This window comes from Lepisosteus oculatus, chromosome 25 (genome assembly GCF_040954835.1).
Source record: "Lepisosteus oculatus isolate fLepOcu1 chromosome 25, fLepOcu1.hap2, whole genome shotgun sequence".
Taxonomy (NCBI): domain Eukaryota; kingdom Metazoa; phylum Chordata; class Actinopteri; order Semionotiformes; family Lepisosteidae; genus Lepisosteus; species Lepisosteus oculatus.
The window spans coordinates 8275994-8294911 of record NC_090720.1 but is presented as its reverse complement, the minus strand read 5'-3'; the positions used below and the strand labels follow the sequence as shown (position 1 = coordinate 8294911).

At 37.2% G+C, this 18918-nt stretch overlaps 1 protein-coding gene across 1 annotated transcript in view; it reads left to right on the top strand.

The window, feature by feature from the left end:
• The first annotated feature begins 14732 nt into the window (after positions 1–14732).
• The window catches only part of igsf21a (immunoglobin superfamily, member 21a), a 220161-nt gene continuing 215975 nt past the window's right edge, over positions 14733–18918 (top strand). Inside the window, exon 1 of the mRNA XM_006641924.3 lies at positions 14733–15270. Coding sequence (XP_006641987.1) covers positions 15132–15270 — 139 coding nt within the window. The 5' untranslated portion in view covers positions 14733–15131. The remainder of the gene's footprint in view (positions 15271–18918) is intronic.

The window sequence follows — 18918 nt, the reverse complement described above, 5'->3', positions numbered from 1 at the left end:
TGTAATTGAGACATATTAATCAATTTATAACTATTTCTACTAATGTTATGTTCATATAAATCTAACCCATGAAACTTAAAATGTTCTGTCTTTTCTCTCATTAATTTAATATTCCATTCATTCATTCAAACCAGTTTCACTCAGCATAAAATATGTATGAGTAATTTATTTCATGCTTTAACTTTAAAGATTACTGAACTACCAATTTCTTGTTTTTATTTCTTGCAACAATGTAACTAAACGTGTTTAAAGGAGGAAAGATGCATCACTGTTTTCTGCACACAAATGAAAGTAATACTTGATAACAATCCATACTTTAATCTTTTATCTACTGGTGAATGTCACTCCTCATTTAGGCTGTATGGCTTGGTTGAACCACAACTACAGTCTCTTAAATATTAAAAGACTGCATTGCTTTAAATTATTATTTTCTTTTACCCTGAGACCTGAGAACTTTAGTTAAGGAAGATCAGTGGAAAAAAGTTATCTTTTTTTGCTCACTGAAAACCCCAGAGTTTCCTTCTTTTCAACAGAGCCAGTATAAAAATTGAGTCATCAGTTTATCACAACTAGAATCGAAGAACAGATACTTGAGATTCTTCTTATTATTTTGATGAAACTTTTAATTGGACAGGGCAGAATGGTGGTGCTGTCATTAGCATTGCTGCCTTGCAGCACTGGGTCCCTGGGTTCAATGTCGGACTTGAATATTGCATGGAGTTTTATAGTATAAGATCACTTTATTGGCCATATACAATTTCTTGCATTAGGAATTTGTCTTTTTGCATACCCCAACTTGATCTCCATGAGACGCATAGGCAGGGAGAGAAGCTTGGGGTCAGAGGGCAGGTTCAGCCCTTTATACAGCACCCCTGGAGCAGTTGGGGATAAGAACCTTGCTCAGGGGCCCAACGGAGTAGGATTCCTCTGCCTGCCGCGGGATACGAACCCGTATGTTCTCCCATGTTCTCATGGGTTTCCTCTGGTGCTCCTGTTGTTTGCATGTTTGTGTTCGTATCTGTGTGTGCCCTACAATTGACTAGTGTCCCATGCAGGGTATACCCTGCCTTGTGCCCACTGGTTGCTGGGATAGGCTCCATCTCCCCCACGTCCCTGTATGAAGTAGTTTAAAAATGGATGGATGGGTGTTAATCAGACACTCTGCAGAAGCAGAAGCAGAAGCAGAAGCATTTGCATATAATGCAGATATCAGCATTTCCAAAAACAAAAAAATTACTGTTGGATTTTTATGGAAGTTTGATATCAATGTGAGTATATGAACAGTGTCATATTTGTGTCATAATGTCACATTTGAACAAACAATGCAGTTCAAACATGACATTTGAGTTTTTAAATAGTCTAAATATGGAAAGCACATGAGTATGACCATGCTCAGCTGGTAATTGACAGAAAGACAAACAGAAATCCACATTCTTAGAAACTTAAACTATATCTTTTCATTTTCTGGTTTGTGGAATACAAAATGACAGTCAGCTTTTGCTATTGCTGTAGTATTTCATACCTTTAGACCCATGGCAGGTAAATAAAGTTTGCCTTGTCTTTTTTGAGATGATAAGAAACATATTAAGTGCAGTGTAATGTGAAATCCCATTATACTTGAAAACAGGAACCCTGCAGACATCATCTTCTCCTGTCACTTTTTAGACAGATCTTAAAAAAGGCTAAAACACTCCAGTGCCTGGCTCCTGGGGTTATATTTTATTATTTTGTATTATTCAGCAGATGCAAATAATAAGTATAGATCAGTGCTGCCCAACTGTTGTTCACAAGGGCTGCTGTCCAGAAGGTTTTATACAGTAGGTCTCTTGAAATCTACTGATTCTTAACAACAAGGAGAGGCTTGGACGTTTACAGTGCAGCAAATAATGAGATCTAGTAGTTAATTCAAGGTTCAGATGGAAGGAGCACTAAAAAACTTTAGGTTGGGAGTTGTGCACCTCTGTTGTAGACGTTTAATCAAAAAGAAGTTTCCAATCCTGGACCTGGAAGGTCTACACATATTTTTGTGTTCCTCCCAAGTTCTCAGCAAAATAATTCAATCTTTAATTGACTTAATAATAGGTCAGCTCTTCGATATGTTGGCTGTTGCCTTTAAACTACTACATTTTATGAGTAAAATACAGTACCCGCTTATGAGTACTAAAAGAAGAACTGGCAAGTTTATCCGTGAAGCAACTTGTTAGTTGACATACAGCTTCAGTAAGATAACTTAGCGGGTTTGTGAAACGAAAGCTTATATATATATATACAGTATATATACTTTATAAATATCTCACAACAGAGGTACTGTACGTATTTATTTGTCATTCATACATTCTCCAGGACCTTGACTTATCCAAGTATCTCCAGGCTTTTATGTTTGACACTTAGTGTAAATCTTCTCTTGCCCTATTCCTTCTGTAGGCTTGAAATAGGATTTTTGATATGTAGCCAATGCAATAGTAATGTGTTCCTTCAAATAAAAAGAGGAAGATCTGATAGTAGTTTAGTTTTTGTAAAGTGCTGTAATACAGTAGTAGTTTAAAATTCATAATTGTCTACTAATTGTGTTTTAACTGAATAAGCAATGTGTGATGGACACTATATTCCTGACTGCAAGGCTCACAGTTACAGCTCCTCGTAAATGGCAGCCATGTTGGCTCGAAGATAGATCTTGATTATGCATTGAGCCAGAATGGCTCCTGATGAGCCAACCAAGTGGGTCCAGCTGTGTGTTTGTAAGCAAAATACTCCAAAGCTAACAGAGGAAGAGATGGCTGTCCTGAAAAATTAGAGTAAAGGTATTGTCAATTTGTACAACTGTGAAGTGTTTTGATTTAGAGGAAACAGTTGTTTTTGATTCACGACAGCCTGGCATCATTGATAGTTCTGTGAAGTCTCCAAAACTCGATTGTTTTACATAAATTGTGCAAATCCACCAGATTAAAGATTAAGGAATAAGGCACCATGTTGATGGGGGGTCCACATCAGTTTGTGAAGTAATGGGTTTTTGCACTGAAAAGATGATCATTTGGCAGGAACTCTAATGGAAATATGTTTACCTGGTTCCTGGGGTTCAACAGGTTCTTTTTACTTTTACATACAGTATCCAAATTAATAGGTGAAAGTTGTTGTAAGTTTCCATGGTGGTATAAACTGGGACAAGCACTGCTTCTTTTCCAAGTGACAAATACCTACTATTTCAATATGTAAATGACAAAAGAAATACTCTGACCCGCATCTTAACACGACTAGGTCAGCAGAAGTACACTAACATTCAAGTTGATTTATTTACAGTAAGATCATCCAGTGGAATGACACAATGCTTGCTGTCTAAGTGTTCTCTGGTCTTCTAATACTGTGATTTGTTCAGAATTTGTTCAAGTCATATTTTTCATATTAAGTATGAATGGCCACAAAGAAATGGCCACAAAGAATTACATGATTTCAAACGTTGCTTTAGAGGAAGTCTGTTAGTATATGATGTGTTCATGCATCAAATACTAGCCCATATTCTAACTTACTGTATGTGCATGAGGAAGACACTTCTAATGTAACTATTTGCACGTTAGGTTGCATTATGATACCCAGAGAGAGAGGTATAATGTAAGCTCAGTATTAATCTTGGCTAGATTCTCTTACACAAAGAAATGAAAATTCAATGTTAATTGCTAATTGAAAATCAAAAGCACAAAACTGAAAATGAACATTACGAAATACAATGTTCATGGTGGCAATAATAATTAAGTAGAAGAGCCTAACTCATTTTACTGTAATGGTTTGTGATTGTGAACTTGTGAAATGCTGTGGTCCACCATGATTATACTGTATGCGTTCCTAAACTACCCCTATTTAGTCAGTTTGCTTCTTGTTTTACCTCACCACGTTCAGCATTTTTAAAAATAAAACTTTGATATCGGGTGTAACAGCCTCCTGGGTGCTGGGTGCTGTTGCCCCAGACAGCATGAACATTAGGTATAATGCCCATGAAGGAGCAAATTAAGCACACATATCCAAAACATACATATATTTATAATAATATACACATATATTTTTAAAAGTATGCATGCGTGCATTCTATTCTAGCTAATATTATTTATACTAAAATACAAAACTGAGCATCTTTTCCAGCAAGGTGAAGGAAGTGCCTTTGACTGTAATGGATGCTGCAGTCCTTCTTTGAGCTGAAACAACTTTGAAAACAAAAAAAAAACTGATCGGGAAATAAGAACCTGACCAGTGTTTTAACCTGCTTAGCCCCAGCAGCCCTTGGCATGTCCCGTTTTCTGAAGCGGTTTCTAATCTGCTGTGACGGTGTTGCAACAGTGCAGCGCACGCTGCCAGTTGGCTGGAAGCCTAGGCAGCTCTTGTGCACTGCCTTCCTGCAGTTCTGCTTCTGAAAGACATGTTATAATCTAACAGGGAACACGTTCGGCCACGAACAAGAGCTTTTCTCCCAGCTGCAACTTCGACATGATGGGGAGCGCACGGTGGTAGAGTCATGCTAATGAGTCACACTCAATTTGAGGCCTCTGGTTTCCACATCTCCTGTTCAGGCCCAGTTCAGCAGGCGTCCTTCTCCTTGGGTGGACGGTAGTAACTGTCAGGTTTCCTGCGGGGACCTCATCTCCCTGTTACTGGATGTCCTGATATGAGAGAAGCCATTTTGTTTATTAAACTTTACCTATACTGTAGTTGGAGAAGGCTGCTGGAATCAATAGACTTAGTTTCAGCTTGCCCCACAAGACTTGAATGTCTCGATCACATTTTTATGTGGCACACAATGGGATCTCAGCGATCAGTCTCTGTACACGATTTAAACTCCTAATTTGCTCATTGAAATCTTTCCCAAATAAGCGGCTTTAGATAAATGAGTGGGCTAAATTAAAAAGTATTACCATTGCACTTGAAAACAGTATGTTTTTTTTTCTGATGGGATGATAGCAATAAACGTAAAGGAGATAATGAAGTAGAATGGAATGCGAAAGCACTCTTAATCTCCTCTGATAAATATAAACATTCTACCGTATTCAGGGGGGAAGAGAGGGAAATGAAAAAGTTAATATTACCCCTGATACATTTCTAAAATTATTAAATTACAGAATCTAAAATGGCTGTTGAATAAGTCTCAGGATTCCATTTAATGAGTTTTCCCCTGACTACTTTTAATTAAACAAATAGCCAAGGTCTTTAAACAGCTGTCGGTCGCAGATAACCAAGGACCTCCTTGGTCCTGAAATCCAAAAATAAAGCCCTGTAACTGAAAGGTACACAAACTTTTTTAGAATTAAATGAAAAGGACCTTCTCAGAATGTTATTGACCCAGAAATAATACTGAAAAGGGAGTAAATAAGCCAGAATACCTGCTGAAATGTTTAACTGGCAATGCTAAAATTATTTTTAACTGAACAGCACATGACAAAAGTTTTATACAGACCTCATCAAATATTAAGTTTTGGGGTTGTTTTACTTAACATGAGTTAGCAGAACTATGTTTCTGTAAAACTCCTTCAAACCTAAGTATACTAAAATCATTTGGGATTATTACCTCCACGGAATATTAAATAATGTATGACCAGCAAATATAACCATGAGATTCAAGAACAGAGTGGCAATGTATTGGTTGATGATTTTTCCTTTTTTGAGAGACTGACCAATCCAAACACTTCAGTGCTATGTACCCTTTTCTCATTTACTTTTCAAACAGGCATTTCTCAAATTAAATAAAGACGTGCAATATTAATGGAAGTACTATAATTAACTTGGATATCTGGATAACTAAATTTTCTAGTGATTGTATATAGCAAAGCTGAAGCAGTAGAACCTCATGGTAGAACAAGTAGAACTTAGGTAGGCCAACAGCCACACACACAAAAGTTTCCAAAGTCCTAGTGAGATGTAAAATGAAATTGCTCTATAGCTGTAGCTCCATTTTGTTTGTGTGCTCTGTCAGCTACAGACAATACAAAATTTAATTGTTACTAATTCTGTAGATGTAGCAGAAATAAACATTAAGTGCAACACTTACAGTAACAGCACTCAAATTCTGGGAATAGAGGAACTGTTTTGAGTACCCTTTGTTTCTTTGTCCACTTATGCATAAGTTCACAACTACACTGTCCTAAGATATTTTACTAAGGGAAAATTGAAATTTAATTTTCCTACTGGTAGGACAAAATGCAGAGCAACTGTCTTCAGTATATATAAAGTTTTGGCTGATAACCTTGGAGAATATAGACATTTCTGTTCCTGAGACAGAATGTACTGTATATGGACACTTGTCTGGCCATTTTTCTTTTATAAATTGTTGTTGATACTGCCCTCTAGAGACACAAAGTATTTCAGGCAAGCTGTTAGCAAGATAACACAAGAAACTTAAGCATACTTTCTGCACTTAAAAGCCCCATACAACTGTTCCCAGAATTCATAAGAATAACAAAGTATAAATTATAGTGCAAATATTCTCTTTATTTGTATGATTTACTATTAACAGCAAGACTCCCAGACTCTGCCTAATCCTGTATTTTATAACGGTTACACAAACATTCTTTAAGCTTGTCTTTAAGGCACCTCAGTATTATTTTGGAGAATCTCAGCATAAAAGATTTTTCCAAATTAAGTGAAAGGAGTAAGGGATGTATAGCTTAAAATTAGATCCCTTGCTGAACCCCCAAGTGGTAAGCTTTGTCAAGACTTCAGAAAGAGCTCTTTCAAACCCCAAAGTAACATGCAAATGAAATGGTTTTAATGTTCAAAACTTCTGGGTTATTCATCAGGGCAAGGACTTGCTGTGTATTACTTGTTGTGTGGTACAGTATAGTGGCTTTTTTCTTGCCCAAACACTATAGTACTGTAAGTGCATTTTATTGAAAAAAGCCATGTGAATTTCACTCTATAATGAAAAAAAAAACTAAATTACATCTATAACAATAGTAAATGGAAGAGAAATATAAATTCAATTTTACATCCATTTTCATTTTAAGTATACCTAGTACTAAGTGCATCGCGGCTTTGATTATCACATTTCCACACGCTAATCAATGATATTTAGAAAATTAGCTGGGCACAGCCTGGAATTGAAGCAAGAGTTGGAAAATGCCAGTAACTTACATTAAGATGTGATTGATCCAATTTTTCAAGCACATCCATCATTGAAACACAATTTACTCTGAAAAGAAATAGCTGTTGAGAGCATTTATTCTATTTTTTTTTCTTTAAAGTTAGTTTCCATAATCTTTAGGTAATGGAAAGATTTCATTTCAGATTCTACGTTGATGATGCACCATTTTTATAGCTAATTCTAAATAAATCACACAGCCTTTTAGAAAATTATAGCTTAAATTATACCAATTTAGTTTTGTTGTTACGTACTGTACCTCCTTTTCAGAATTTTAGCAAGATACGCAGGTCCTACATACAGTATCTATAGTATATACCTTATCCAAGAAAAGTTTTCATAAGAACTCTTTATATACTGTATATAAGCTTTCTAAATACACTGCAATACGGAGCCCTGTTGTCTGTCTGCATTTTCTTAGCTGTTGCATAATTTAGTATTCAATGTAATTCTCAGTTCAGTTAGTTACAGTATATTAAATCCAAATCCTTCAAGGTGTCTGTTCTCAGAGTGACTTGTTCAAGTTCAGGGTGTCTGACCAGAGGCAATCCTTCATTTCATGATTAAAAAAGTGAACTGAGGCTCAGAAGGATGTTTTTATATGCTTAGCATGTGTCCTTATTCAGGGCAATTTATAATGTATACGATTTACATTATGTGTAAGAACAAAGAGCAATCCTGCTGGTACAATGAGATAAAATAAATTGAACAACCCAAAAGCCAAGTGGTTACATGAACTAAAAACTGAAACATTGTACAGAAAACAATAAACACTTTACTTCTGTTTACTTCTGTCTTCTGTCCATCTTGGCTCTTATTGGGCTAAATCGACTAATTATTGGCTTAATTCAAACAATGTAGCAGCTTCTCCCAGCTCTTCAGGCACTGATGCTTTAGAGTCCTAAAAAACCTAGGTACACCATGGTACTCCAGGATTAATAATAATTGTCTGTAGGAATTTCAGTGCCAAATGATTTCAAACTACTTCACATACAGTATAGGAGAGGACAAACTTCATTCACAACTGAAGTGCAGCAGCCATTATACTCAATCCGTTCCACTACACAGCAGATCAGGTGAAGTAAAAAATGCTTTACCTGTTGAATTAAGTGGGCACGTTAGGAAAACCAGATTGTACAACCCCAGGGTCACATTTATCGAGGACACTGGATTAATCACCTCTGCTCTTATGAAAGCACCTCATGGTACCCTTATGAACAGTACCATGGGATCTTTAGTGACTAGGTAGGGTCTGAGTTTAATGTCTCATTTGAAGAACAGCACCTCCTATGCTACATTATTCCTCTTCATGATTCTGGGGCATTGGTTTGGAAATTCAGGTCCAGTGGGAATATTGTAATCTATTTGTTCCCAAACACTGCTAACATCAGCAAGCTGGATTTCCTTGGAGTTCCCCCAGCATGGACCACACCCAGCCTTATTCAGACCTCACAAAATCTATGTTCTCCGCTACATAGCATTATGTTCTAATTGAAACAGAAAGTTAAATACATAAAACATCTCCTGGCCAGAAGTGAATGGGAAATCAGTTTAAGATTTCAGATTAATTTAACTGAGATCGTCAAAAGGAAATGCAATAACAATAAAGCACATATAGTAGTAGGTTTCTATAGCTTGCGTTTTGCCTGTTATTCATGAAATATAGTGATCAGAAACATGTACAAGCTCTGTCTTTAAGAAATGTTCACAAATTACAAATAAGCGAAAATAAAAGTCTAGTCTCCCTTACTGCTTAACATTGAAGATCTGGAACAGCAGCTCTGTCAAGCCAGTGAATAGCAGTCTGAGGCTCTATGTACTTTCAATGATGAGCGCAAAGGGGTCATAAGTACAGTACGTTCGTGTGCAGGGACTCCCTTTCATGCTTGATGTCAGGGGTATGCAATTGACACACTTTAATAGGGATCTCCCTAGAGCTTGCACTATCTTCCTGCGGCCATCCTTGTCAAAAAAGTCATGCTTGTTTACGCTATGTCAACAGTAAAAAGCCTCATACTGCTGCACTGTTCTCTCCATATGCTTCCATGTGTTAATTTGCCATGATTGCCATGAAAATAAATTGTTACAGTATTCACAGAATAGCTGGTGGTAATTATAGTAGAGCTGCGTTTTGCATTATTTCCTCGATGAATCAGATCAGCTTCAGGGTGGAGTCCAGAATTCAAAATTAAATAAGTCCTGCTTTTGTGATATGTACTGTATATTTGACTCTGGCATTTACTAAACAGGGAATTATGGATATGAAATACTAGAAGAACAGGTTAGGAAGAAGAATGGATTAAGTTTGTGAGGGGAATGGGGAGTGGTTGCACTCGTGGAGCTGGAGGATGAGACATTGAATGGGAAATGCTTTTATACACTACATAGTTTTTGTGATGTCTTGACGGGGAAATGTCCATTGAGTGTGAAATGAAATTGACATGAACTACTGATTACTTTGGGTCACTCATTCCCAGAGTCCTTTCTTAATCAAAACATACAATTCCTTAATTCTTGTTTATGTGGTTGCTCTCATACCAAGTCCCCAGTACTCTAGATCAGTCTAGGATTAACCTAGATTTGTTTGACTAATTGATCTCACGTTCATTGCTAAAATCTTTTTTTAAGGTTTTAAAAAAATTAAGAGGGGTTAGTAATCATCAACATTGAAGCAATTCCTTTGTTTCACAGGTTCCCTCATTCAGGTTTGTGTGATATAAGTATCTGGATCTCTGCAGCAGAAACACGGTCATATTTTTAGGATTGCATCTGGTAGAGAGTCATTGCCAACCTCTGCCTACACATCACTAAATACCTAGAGCAGTTAAAGCAGGAATAAGAGAAAATGAAGTTCAGAAGTAAGACGAGAAGAGATGGGATAAGGAAAGTATTTGATAAATTTCTTCCCAACAACGTACCTGCAGTCATATAAGACAGAGCACAAGAACAGGTTAAAATAATATCTGCTCCTTCTCAAAACTGAGTCTCAGGGTACAGTTAGATAAACTGGTCTTGAATCCATGGTGCTTACTTTTATTTGAAAATTACACTCATGTTTATTGCACATTATTTATAACTGGTAAAAAAGTCTGTCAGTGTATTACAGTTTTTGTAGTATACTGTATAATGCATTGCTTACGTACTCTTAAAACTATCGGTTTTAATCATAATAATTAAATATTATACTGTAGCATATTCATTGGTTATTATTTTAAATCAGACAGTTACTTATTAATGTTATAATAGTGGTCTGAGAGTGATATTTCTGTGATAATAAGATGCAGCGTGAAATAAAGATCCATTTACCAAAATTTATTTGGTAACGTGTGTAGTTACAGTTACATTTTTGGGAATTTGGCTACAAATACCAGTCATCCGAGTGAAAGTGCATTTCACTTGATTTATTACTGTGTGTATGGGCCCATTGATTTCTGATAGGTATTAAGACTGTGATTTTAGATTAATGATCACATGGAGTAATATGAGCATTCTAAGAATGTAATACAGAACACTGGTAGTCACAAACTAGTCTTTACATTGATAGTTTTCCAAACCTCTTACAAGGTAAAGTTTAAAACATTTAACTGAATGTAAATTAAACTGATACTAAAAAAATGAGGAGAAAATTAGCATTGTATTATGTTGTGAAAATCTGTAAAACATCACAAGCAGATCAAATCCATTTCCCCAAAGGGTTAAACTTTTATTTCAATTGCTTAGGACAATTTTTAGGAAGTGTTTTTGCAGTGCTGTAAGAAGTGCATGCAAAAAAAAACAAATCAGATGAATGAAACATAACCCAAAAACTCAAAAATGAAACAAGTATGACTACAAAATCCCTGTGCCCAGGATATTATGCACAATATGGGCAAGGGAATTTTATCCTGAGTCAGACTATTTTGGCCCTTCAAGTAAAAGAAGAGGTTATATAGGGCCCCAGGACTCAGATTTATATCTACATAAACCTATACTCTAGATATATAAGTCATAATTACACATTCATCACAGATAAGCGTGCTGTAATTCTTTAAAATGAATACATACATAATGAACATGTGAACATTGTCCAGTTTTGTGGAAGGAAAGGAGCTCATGGTCCAAAGATTCTGAAGATTTTTCACCCCTGGGAAAGATCTGGGAAGCTGCTGTACAGTATTTCTTTTTCCTTTACCTCCAACAAGGCCCATGATTTACTCTTACTGTGTGGAACGGTGATACATTATGTATTAAAGAATGCTGAATATCGCTTGCTGATACATATGCAATATCTATCCAGATTAATTTCCACCAACATTCATTCAGAATGGTTCTGAACAGTTTGCCTGCAGAATATGCTGTTCTTAATGATTTTTTCTCTTGGGTGCAGTGTCACTGTGCCAGAAGCTGACGGCTCTGTAAGTACTGATCTCCCAGTCAGACACCAGAACATCATGAAATCACTCTGAACTTCCAACACTAGATGCAGACAAACCAAGCACCTGTTTCAAAATCTCAGGAAGTCCAATCTTTGCACACATCATATCCAATTCGTAAATGAACTTTTCTATAAAACACTTAAGGAGCAGTTGCTCACATTTCTACATCTGCAGACTGTGCCAGCGTGATACACCAGCCACAGAGTGATAAAAGTGAGCCTAAATGTTCCCATAAAAATGATATAACCATGCAGAGAACAGAAATACTACAGAATGGCAGCTATGGTAACAACTACTGTCACCAGCATCAAGATGGAGATGTTAAATATAGCTTTGTATTTTCTCTGTGCTTTTCAATTTCATGTTACATTTCATGTCAATTTTATGTTTGCAGTATCTGCAAGGTGCTTTTTCATGTTTCTCAGCCTTTATGTTGCACTCCGTGTACTCAATCAGCCGGTAAATGTTCTCAATCCAGTTAGTGCCCCGCCGATCCCCTCCCCTTTCCCCCTCACTAGGGATTCATAACAGAGTGGAGCTCACAGACATCCTGATTAAAATAACTTTGCAAAGAGACAACAAAAGCTGCTAACTGCAGTAGCAGGGCCTTATTCAGTAATGCTGAGAGAAAATAAAAGGCGGATTTCTTAAGTACGTTTCCTCTCTCCCTCCTAGCTCTGCGAAATGCTGCTTTTCAAAGCGAATTAACTCGTTCAACACTGCAGGGTCCTGTCATGTTGCTTTTTTGGTCTCTCTGTACTTAGAGTGCTTCTTATTCCACCATTGTGGCCTTTGGGAAGATGAAAGATGAGGTGTGTGTGTTTGAAGTGGTGGTGGTGGGTAATAAGGTAATAAACATGGCCTTTCTAAAGAAGGGTGACAATGGGTAGGGACAAATAATGGAGCACAATATACTGTAGTTGATTTCCTACGTGTACCTTCTAACCTGGAACGCAATTAGAACTCAAGTGACATTTTATGTTGTTTACAATATTTGTTTTCTTGCTTGGTGAGTGGTATCATTTATTTCCAGCAAAGCTAAAATAGAAATTAGGAAGCAGATTGATAAAGCTGATGGAATTTTGAAAGCCTTTGGGAAGTACAGAAAAACAAAAACATCCAATTACCTGTGACACTGTATAAAACACAATCCTGTCAGTGCAATTATATTGCAATGTCATACGATACAGTCCATGGCCAATGGCTGAATAGTTTACATCAATATTGTGTACAACCCTGCACCTCTGTTATAGAAAACGCAATGGCATATGAATGCCCCTTCATAGAGCCAGCCTGGGCCTTAATGGAGACAAATCACAAAAAAGAAGGCGGCTGTAGATGACAAGAAGCAAAAGTGTCAGACCAATACACAGAAAAAAATGAACAAGACTTACAAGACACTGGGGATGATTTGGAACCATAGCACAAATCCTGGATTTACCAAAGATTTACAGTTACCTTAGTAGAACCTCCAGAACATAAAATAGTCACTGTCATGCTCTACAAGTGTTTTGGAGGTTCTACTAAGGTAATTGTTTTCAGTTTCAAACATGTTAAAAAGTCCATCAAAAGTGCAAACGTGCAGAATACTACATAAAGCAGGGTCAAGAGTGTGTAGAATTTGTTTTTCTCTTTTACAAAATATACAGTACTGTAGCACCTTACGACTATTCACCCAGAAATTGCAGGACTGACGTCACACTAATTTTACAGTGCTTTTAATTGCTCTGTGGTTAAAATATGTGAGAGAATCAATGCCAATCAGTTCTGTAAAAATGTGCTCAAGAAGATCATTTAAACCGGAGATAGAACAAGGTATACAACTCATTGCAGGGACTGTAGTATTGGGTTGATCGCCTGTGTAATAGACTACAGGGATCCTTTAACCGAAACGGTTGTGAGCGTTTGTATTTATTATTATTATTATTATTATTATTATTATTATTATTATTATTATTATTATTATTAATGTGGACGGGTCGTTTTAAGTTAATTTCTGCTCTCGGTAACATTTTTCATATGTATAGATTCCAGTTTACCAGTTTAATTGCACTTAATCTATCGTTTAAGTTTAAGTGTACTCATTCTAAACACCTGTAAAAGTTTAATATCATGTAGTGGCGGAACGCGTCTCCTGCTAAATATACTCCTGTCTCTGGTACTCAAAACCTAGCAGTTTGGGTTTATCACATGCGTAGCTCAGGTACTTTCAAAAAGTAGGAGAATGCACGGAATGTGCAGCGAGAGAATCAGGTCAGTTCTTGATGCCTGTTTTCTCCTTCACAACCAACATGTTAGCTAGACTCTTTTCACCCAGACATTTCTTAGGGACTACATTTCGTTCTTACCTGATTTAGTGTGATATCTAGCATTATTTAATGATTCTTTATGTAATAAAGGAGGATTATTATCATGTGTCCAATACGCACGGGCACGTTTGGAATGCAATTAAAAGCCATGTTGTACAGGTGCTGCTCCGCTGGACAGATGTGGTTACGCACGACGGTTGCGTCACGCGTTAGGTTTTGTTCATGTTCTGAGAGAAACATCATGAGTAGAATTACACAAAAGTCTTAAGGTTAGTCTCTACAGAACGTGCGTTACGTTGGAGGATACAACATCTGATATAAGATCGGTGAAAGGTGCTGTATGGTGGTGAAGTAAAAAAAAAAGAGAACACACTTGATTAGCAAAACATTTGTTGTATTTATAATCGTGGAGAATGGCACGACCAGTGTAAGGACACTGGTATTGCTGTATACAATGTATGCCATTGTTTTTAAAATATATGACTTTCAAGATAAGAGTGGACAAGACGTTTCTTGTTAATTAGCCGGTTTAAAGTAATTACTGTACATGCTCTCAGACTGGACTGTGGTTTGCTACGTGCACGCCACTGATCATCAGCCTGGCACTGTTACGGTGGCATTGGTCTCGTTTCGCATTCTAAAACCACCAAATAAACGGCAGACAGAACTTAATATGTCTCTGTGTACTTTGTTTATTTAAGGATTTTGTCTGCCCCGAAAGCTGAAAGAACAGCGACACTGTTCACAGCCGCCAAATGCTCCCGCGTTGAAACTCTCCAGGTTTAGTTGGTTATGGTTAACATGGGGCAGTGCGCTTCAGCATGCAGGAGGTTAATAATCTAAAAAACCTTTTTCTCCGGGGGGTGGGAAAAAACCAGCAGAAATAAATCGGCTTAGTGGACAGAAATAGAGGGGAATGGTTTGGAAGCCAGAGTGGGATTAAGGAAAATTCTGTAAAATAAAGAGCGAGTGAGCATGTGTGTGTGTGTGTCTATGTCTGAGCGAGGGAGAGAGAGAGGATGAGCATTGAGTGCGGTGTAGATTTTCATCCAAATCTGTATCTGTGGTTTTAATCCTTCGCCGCTGCAGCATCGGAAAGCAGAGGCTGTGGCAGAAACACGTTTTTATTTTAAGAAACGCGTTTTTTTTTTCATTCTGCGGGAGTTTGCATTTCTTTTTTTCATTTATTGTGTTCTGTGTTATTATTTTGATCTGTTCATATTTTCCTCCCCGAAATCTGATTTGCACCATGAGCAGTCTGTGGGGTCCACCCGAGCTCATACCTTTGGAATGGTGGGGGACACGCAGCCGAGAAATGGAGAGCCTCTAAAAACAGATGGAGTTTGGGATTTATTGCAAAATAAGGGAAAGATGACCGTTTTTTCTTTGTGTTTCCTTCTGTGCGCAGATCTACTGGATTTAGCTGTAGGTAAGTCGAACACTTCGGTGTTGAGCATTTATATTCCTGTTATGTGAGTCTCCGTGAATTGTTTTTAGTAGAGTTGTTAATATTTTGCAGCGAAAATTATATAATTAAAAGTAGATAAACATATATGACTATTTTCGAAATTTGAGAGATGCCTACATCCGAATGCCTGCGTTCCAGGGTCTTTAAAGTGTCTTTCAGAAAGCGGACTGACCACCTGGCACAACTAATATGTTGGGTGCGCTCTTACACCGTTGATACATATTTCGTATCTGTAATTTCTGCATTCTGTACATCTGTCGCCAACTTTCTTTTTACATCCATAAAAAAAAACAAGCTGGAAACGACGTTGCGTCTTGTGATCTCATCCGGCAAAATATCGCTGCCCAGCTGTCTTCATTTTCAACAGTTTGTTGAAATGTATAGACACATAAAAATCAGTTAAAGCCAGCTGTAATGATGGGAACTGTCCAGGGTACGTGGATCTCTCGTGTGATGCGTGCAAAGCAGTAAGTTACAGGGTTATAGAACAGGTGAATGACATAGAGTACCATTTCCCCCCTGAAGCAATACAACTTTAGTGTGATTTTATTTTAGAATGGAAAACGGGAGTTTTGAGTTTGATTATGAAAAGCAGCCCGTTTCCTTTTAGATTTTTTTCGGACTCTGCAGAGCGCGAACAATTGTTGCCTCTTGCTGTTTTCCCGCAGCGACGTTTACCCAGTAAGTTTATCAATGCACCCTTTATACTGGGGTTTAGACAATCCTAAAATGTAACGAGGGACAAGAGGATTTCACGTAACCGTGTATAAGGAGACAATCCCGATCCTTTGTGCTTTTGCGTTCTATCACGTTCCTGCATTCGCTTTTGAAAATAAAATGATTATCTGTCGCATGGTGCTGTCTCCCCTCAAGAGGAATGAGACTTGACGGCACTAATGAAGAGACCCAATCCGGTTATCAGAGAGCTTTCTGCAACAGCCGATAGCTCAGGTACAGCCCAGGTGTTTCAGATGTAATTGATTTTTCAGATGAGACGCAACACCAACTGCTAGATACTGAATTTGAAACTTATTTATGTACTGTTGTCGGAAACGATCATAAACGGATTTCTTGCAAGGGCTTGGTTAGTTTAGGTACAGTACGATTGGGGGCCGATGCGAGGAGGGCATCGTTAAAATTATTAAATGAGCGTGATTTATTATTTTATGATGATGTTTTTTTTATTTTGTTGCTTGTTGTTTGAACCCCGTTATGTAAAAAAAAAAATCAAAGCTAACTTGAAGGTTATAATAAAGTTACAGAATTTTAGTAGTGCCAGTGGGTGTCTTATGTGAAATTAAGTGAAATTTCTGGCCTGTTAGAAATCTAGTGATAACCTCAACATTATGAATATATACTGTCATTGAAAAGAATAGTAACTGGTCAGTGCGTGCTGTCGAATGTTTTGGAGGCACATTCCAGATGTTTTCTCTGAAAATGTAATACCTGACCTGGCAAAATGTTAAATTATTTTAGATATACAGTATACTACAAAAAGTGCAATTAACTGCAGGTTATGGCAGGAGCTATAAAATGGTAAACAGTATCTGAATTTTAAGTTGTCAGATGTAGACATCAATTAACAACCATACTCTTGAGAGGGAAGACCACATCCGTGCCACTGAGGAATGAATGTACCGTATATAGTGTAACTACAGAAATGATTAATTGTTGGTCTAAATAATTCATAGTGGAAATATGAATGCGGTACCAAATTGAATTATTAATTTGGTACCACATTCAGATTTTTTATGACCTCCAAATGTGGGTGTGAGCTACAACATTTCAAAAGCGGGTAAAGCCATGATTGTTTGACAGAGGAGTGTTTGAGGTACTGTATGCACTCTTTTGTACAGAGAAGCCATTACAGAACATTTGCAGATGAAACTCTGAGAATTGTGTAAGCGCTTCAGAGCTTCAGGAAATGAACACAACTGGCTCACAGCATAATCCATAGCCCTCCCCCATTGAAAGCCCTCTTCCTACAGCTATGTTTAAAATAAACCCATTCACTTTAACAAGCTAAGCCCCTTCAGGGCAAGTCCTGATTTCCAATGGGGAAAGACTGAAGAGCTACTGTATGTCTCTGTTTACGCAAAGTTCTGCAGCCCTCCAAGCAAAAAGCAGCATGGAGTAGAGAACAGAGAGATGCTGAGCTTTCATTGGTTGTACTGCTTCTACAGTGTTCCTAAGTACCTAGCTGCTAGCATGATGAACGGGCATACTATACATAGAAGGGACCACTCCTGGTCTCACTTAGCTATTGTTCCCCCTACTGTTCAATTAACCTATCTTTTCAAACAGGTAATCCTGAGACATTTAGAACAAAACTAGTGATATAATAACACATGTTGCACCCATGTCACACTGTTCACATAATGGTGATCCTTTTCATTTGTGTCATTATGATTGATATTGATTTTGTTCCCCTAGTTATATCCAACGTTATGACTGTGCCTTCTTTAAGAACATTGGAAAGGGCACTGCGTTCTCAGACTGGAGAACGTTGGTTGATGTGATTTGTTCCAACATCTGTCATTCATCAAAAGTGTGCTCTATACAACGTAGAGCAATAACACTGTATAATTATATTTAATTGGAATTAAAAGCCTACAGACTTTTCTTTCCATTTAAATAATATAGAAATATAGTCTTAAGGATTTTATTGACTGCAACTAGACTGACCTTTTAATGAACTGAGATGGAAAAAATAGCACCAAATAATGACTTTGGGTGGATTCTCTTTGAGGTACTGTTCATATGATGTAACCTAGTCCTTAGACGTGATTAGACTTTCAGAGTGTGTTTTAAACTAGTTGGTGCAATCAGTGGCTAAACTCTACTACTGGCACCTTGAGTTTGGATCCTGCATCTTATTTGGTTACTTCTGTTGGTAAGTGGAAAGTTTTCCCTGAAAGTTTGCCATGATAAATTTGCACATCTTTCTGGCAGGTTTACTGTGCTTATATTGTGTTCTGTTATACCTCTTTCTTATGTAAAGACATTTGAATAAATAATTTATCATTTTACTATCATTATACTTTGCTTTTCATATGGTGCCACATACGCTTGCATCATTTGTATTCTGATCATTAATGACATTGGCTGAAGGCTTGCTGAGGAGCTGTTTTCATCATTACTCTTTCCTACACATTATGTCAGTGTGCATGGTCTTCAATAAGTTTGAAATATGTGTTTTATTCACTCCAATGAAAGTCCTGAATTTCAACTGTAAGAACTTTAATAGCATAAGACTATTACAAATATTACAATAATATTGAATCACTCCTGTACAGTATCAATTTAAGAAAAAATGAACACATTAGTTCTGTTTTTCTGCAGTGATTATTGAACTGAATGCATGCAGTTTGTATTCAATTGTTGCAGTCTTTGTGCACGTTTGCAAAAGCAAGTCAGTGGTATTAGAGACATAATGTATTTACTGTAGTGTACAATACCTCTAGGATGTACTGTAGCCTTAATGTTTGATTATTACTGTCCAAGTAGTTAAAAGTAGAAACAGGTGTGATGCACAGATAATGCAGCTGACAGCTTATCGTATTGAAGCTAGAAGGCTCTCGAGAGACCCAGGCTGTTGAGTTTAATTGA